This window comes from Marmota marmota, unplaced genomic scaffold (assembly GCF_001458135.2).
Source record: "Marmota marmota marmota unplaced genomic scaffold, marMar, whole genome shotgun sequence".
NCBI lineage: Eukaryota > Metazoa > Chordata > Mammalia > Rodentia > Sciuridae > Marmota > Marmota marmota.
Genome location: NW_025999949.1, coordinates 36,951,228 through 36,955,698, shown reverse-complemented (window position 1 = coordinate 36,955,698; position 4,471 = coordinate 36,951,228). Strand labels below are relative to the sequence as shown.

The 4,471-nt window shown below is 61.3% G+C and overlaps 1 protein-coding gene across 1 annotated transcript; it reads left to right on the top strand.

Annotated features, from left to right (window-relative positions):
• Positions 1–18: 18 nt before the first annotated feature.
• Ly6h (lymphocyte antigen 6 family member H) lies at positions 19–1,759 on the top strand. The gene is made up of 3 exons (XM_015486698.2): positions 19–267; positions 768–887; positions 1,177–1,759. Exons 1-3 carry the CDS (start codon positions 201–203, stop codon positions 1,410–1,412), a joined length of 423 nt encoding a protein of 140 aa, XP_015342184.1. The 5' UTR covers positions 19–200; the 3' UTR covers positions 1,413–1,759.
• Positions 1,760–4,471: the final 2,712 nt, after the last annotated feature.

The following is a 4,471-nucleotide window of genomic DNA, read 5'->3' as shown; positions in this document are numbered from 1 at the left end:
GGGTGGGGCTCGGCGAGCTGCTGGCCGACCCCCAGCTTTGGATTTCTGGGAGGAGGACTCATCCCGAGGCCAGAAAAGGGGAGGGTCCCTGCGCCTCAGCCAACGGCTGGGTCTCCTGACCGAGGCTTCTCCCCGCAAGGCCTGCGCCCCAGAAGACCCCCACCCGTAGCCCCCGCGCCTCCCCGAGGCCCGCCCGGAGCATGCTGCCCGCAGCCATGAGGAGCCTGGGCCTGGCGCTGCTGGCCTTGCTGCTGTGTCCCGCGCCGGGTGAGTTGGGGTCCGTGGGGCAGGGGCAGGTCACCAGAATATCCGAATCCTCCAAGGGTTCGGTTCTCACCACGCCCCTTCCCAGCCCCTGCGACCCCAGGCGGCCCTTGCCGCTTGACAGTAGCCACGCGGGTCTCTCCCAGCCCCGGACGGCACCAGGCACCTTTCCTCCGGGCTGCTGGTCCTGCGTGGGTACTTCTCGCTGCCCAGTTGTCCGGGTTCTCACACTTCTTCTCTTCCCAGAGCCCCACCAGGCTACCCACCAAGTCCTCTTTGGGCCTTAATAGCTTGGGACCCACCCAGCTCTGGGGGTGTCTGTGAGGCGGGGCAGGAGTGTGCAGGACACGGGGTGTGGCTTGCTCATTCCTGTCCAGTGGGAGCTGGAGCCACCTCTGTGGGCGTGGTTCTGCCAGGAGGGCAGGTGGGGATGGAGGGGACACAGGACCTGGCTGGTCAGGCTCCAGTTCCTCTGGTCATCTTGAGCCCTATGCTCTGCCCAGCTCATGGCCTGTGGTGCCAGGACTGCACCCTGACCACCAACTCCAGCCATTGCACCCCGAAGCAGTGCCAGCCATCGGACACTGTGTGTGCAAGTGTCCGGATCACCGACCCCAGCAGCAGTAAGTTGGGATCAGGGTGGGGGTGAGGTTGTTGAAGGCAGACTCTGGGGAGAGGTCAGAGGTGTGGTTCTCTGAGCCCCCCTGGGCTGGGATGAGTACGGGTTTGCGTGTAGGATGCTGCCCAGCTTTTCCCTCCTTGGCTCCTTAGGACCCCTTTCTCTGTAGATCCCAGCTTCGGTGGGTTGAAGGCCTCAGCTCTGTGGCCCTGGCCCCAAACTGACCTGGAGGGTCTTGGGGACAAAGCAGAGGGTCCAGGTGGAGCTCCAGTCCCAGTCCCTTGTCTCCCCAGGCAGGAAGGATCACTCCGTGAACAAGATGTGTGCGTCCTCCTGTGACTTCGTCAAGCGGCACTTTTTCTCAGACTATCTGATGGGGTTCATTAACTCTGGGATCTTGAGAGTCGACGTGGAGTGCTGTGGGAAGGACTTGTGCAACCAGGCAGCCGCTGTGGGGTGCAGCCCCTGGGCCCTGGCTGGGGGGCTCCTGCTCAGCCTGGGGCCTGCCCTCCTCTGGGCTGGGCCCTGAGGTCCCTCCTTCCCGCAGGGTTCTGAGCTTGTTCCCCTGAGTCCGGCTGGCACTGCCTCACCCCAGGCTGGTCTGACCCAGGCGGGGACACCACTGGCCAGTACTGTGGTCTGTGGCTCTCACCTTCCCTATGTGAGACCTCCTGCCTTTTCACCAGCTCCATGTCCCAGGCAGCTGGATTTCTCCAGGACACCTGGTGCCTGGGCAGGAGGCTGGGGACTGGGGTTGAGGGCAGGAGCTGGGACCCCAGGGTCCCCTAGGGGAAGTGAGGCCAAGCCAGGCACAGCCCAGAAGCCTGGCCTGAAGGGCATCGTCTACAGAGAAATAAAGTCACTTCTGAGTCCTGAGGCTCGGGTCTGAGCCTGGGTGTGATGGGCGGGCAGGTCCTGGCGGAGAACATGGAGGGGCTCAGATAGCAGTCAGGTGGGGGCATCTGTCACCTGTGGTGTCACCACAGGGATCAAGGTGGTGGGTGGGTGTACTGGGCTGCCTGAAGCTGCCCTGAGTGGGGGCTACTTGGGCCTAGTGAGGATTGGGAGCAGTGGGCGTGGGGGGCTGAGGGTCAGGATGAACAGGATCACAGGGTGGGGTGTGGGAACCCTGGTGCACCCTCAGACACCAGGGTGTACACAGCTGCATGTCAGCACACACACAGACAGCAGCGTGTGCACACATGGCCAGTGTGCACAGATGTTCCCCCACACCATGCCCACAGACCACGCACCCTGGATCCTCGACAGTGCTCACACCCCGCTCAGCCACAGGTGTCTGCTGGTATAGGCACCAAGACATCCCCACAGCACCAGTTCAACCTGGTATGTCCCAGTGCACACTCACGTGAGCGTGCCTGGGTTCACACCCACCCTTGAGTGCTATGTTCTATGTGCATGTGGACACTCATCACCTCTTGCTCCCAGCCACTCTTTTGGGGTCCCTGGATGGTGAGGCTCTGGGATGGCTGAGAGCCCCTGGAGCTGCTGCAGGCCACATGAGCCCTTGCTGGGTATCTGCAGCTCACCTACCCTCAGTTGGGATTGAGCATGGGTGGAGTCCTGTGGCCAGGGCATGAGGATGCTATACCTCCTGTGGGCTGGCACCTGTGCCAAGGGACAGGGAGACCCACCCAGGTAAATCAAGGTGCCCTCCTAGGTCTTCCATGCCAGCTGGGGGTCTCAGATCTCATCCATGACTCCAGTCCAGCCCAGCCTCCCGCCCCCTTGAGCCCCTGTGCCAGACGCTCCATGGGGTTCATCTCGTGGCCCAGGCTTACAGCATGCTGCTTCTCTTCTCAGGAGGCCGCCAGCTGTGGGGATGTGCCCTGAGCCCATTTTTACACAAGTCTTTGGACTTTGGCTAGTGCTCCCTTGTGCCACCTATAACTGACCTGGACTTCCTGCCAGACTGTCCTGGGTTCCCAGAGACAGAAGTGGTTCCTGTGGGATCTGGCCTCAGCTTTGCTCCCAGAGGCCCTGCAGGAGTGTCGGAGGGGACCAAGGTGTGGGGCGGGGCCTCCAGTCCCTGCTGGACAGTGACACTGGCTCCGTGCCGTGGCACAGCCTAGGGACTTGCCCCTGGAGAGCCGTCGCCCCTTTCCATTTGAATTCTGCTCTGCTGCCCTGTTTTGGACCCCTGCTGCCCCCACCCTTCAGTAACATGTGTGGCCCCTCAGGTGCCTGGTGTTTTGTGGGTGCTGGGGATCCAGCTGGTGCGGGGGAGGATGTGCAGAGAATCTCTGGAACCCAGGGGCAAGATGCTGCGGCCGGGGAGCCCTGGAGCAGGGTGGTGGCAGCTCCTGGGGAAGCCTGGAGCTGGGCCGTGGAGGCCACCGGCTGTGAGGATGTGCTCTGAGCCCGCGTCCACACGAGTCTTGGTGTGCTGGATTTATTGTTTGAGAGAAGCATCTGAAAACAAAAGGGAGTGAAATTCTCCCAACTCTTTGAAGATGTGAAATTAGAAGGGAGCCTCCGATTCCCACCTGAGGGACTCCAGAAAGAGGGGCAGCAAGCTGAGGGGACCCCACAGGGGATGCCAAGTGGCCGATCTCCCTAAGCTGGCGTGCTCCCTGGAGTTTAAGCCGGTCCTGCCGACAGACTCTGCTGCCTGAGGAGCCTCCGTCCTCGGGCCAGCGCTGGCCCACGGGGGCCCTGGGTGCTCTTTCCCCAGCAGCTCCAGCTGCCTCTTCCCAGGTCAGTGCCTCTAGGTCGACCTTTTGTCTCCGCCCTCTGCTGAGCTCCCTGGGACTGCGTGGCTGCTGCGCTTACTGAGCCTCCCTTACCGCTGGGCGCAGGGGTTTGTTTTCAGCTTGTCATCAGCAACTGTGAGGGGACCACCTGTGTCCTCACAGCTCTGTGGGCCAAGGGACACATCTGCAGGATTGATTCCCTGAAGTGGAAAGCTGAGCCAGAGAGGAAATCTTCCTGGGAGGTAGGTGCTCCAGCGAGGCCATGTTGGTTGAATTCTTCACACCCTCTGTGGCCAGGGCTCGCCACCTTCGGCCATTCTGCCCTTCAGTGGACAACAAGAAGCTCACTGTGATCCGTGTAGAGAGTTGTGGGTGCAGCCGAAGGACTCCATGCTGGTTAGCCACTGTGATTCCCCCATGCAGTCTGTCCCACCCTTGCCCGTTCCACTCTGGCCTTTGCTCTTGTGTATCAGGGACTCGGGTGTCCCCAGGTCGTGTGGTGCATGACCCTCGGTGCATTGCTGTGTCCACCACCTGAATGTCTGTTGTGCTCAGAGGTCGCGCACGGCGGTCATTGTCCTCTGTGTTCAGGCTGTGCATCTCAGGACCTCTTCCACCCTCCTGCACAGTCTCTGGATGCTCCAGAAGGTTGCAGACCTGGTTGCTGCATTCAGACGTCCAATTCATGGCAGAAGGGCGGGTATTCTCTCAAGTGGCCCCTTTTTCTCAGCGCCATTTATTAAATAATTCACCTTTCCCCGATGACTTAAAACGTCAGCTTTGTAACGTGATGTGTCCTACCTCAGGGTGCCTCTGGCCCGTCACCCGTGGGGACCCCGTGTCATGCTGTGCTTTTCCGGCTGTGGCAGCGTTCATA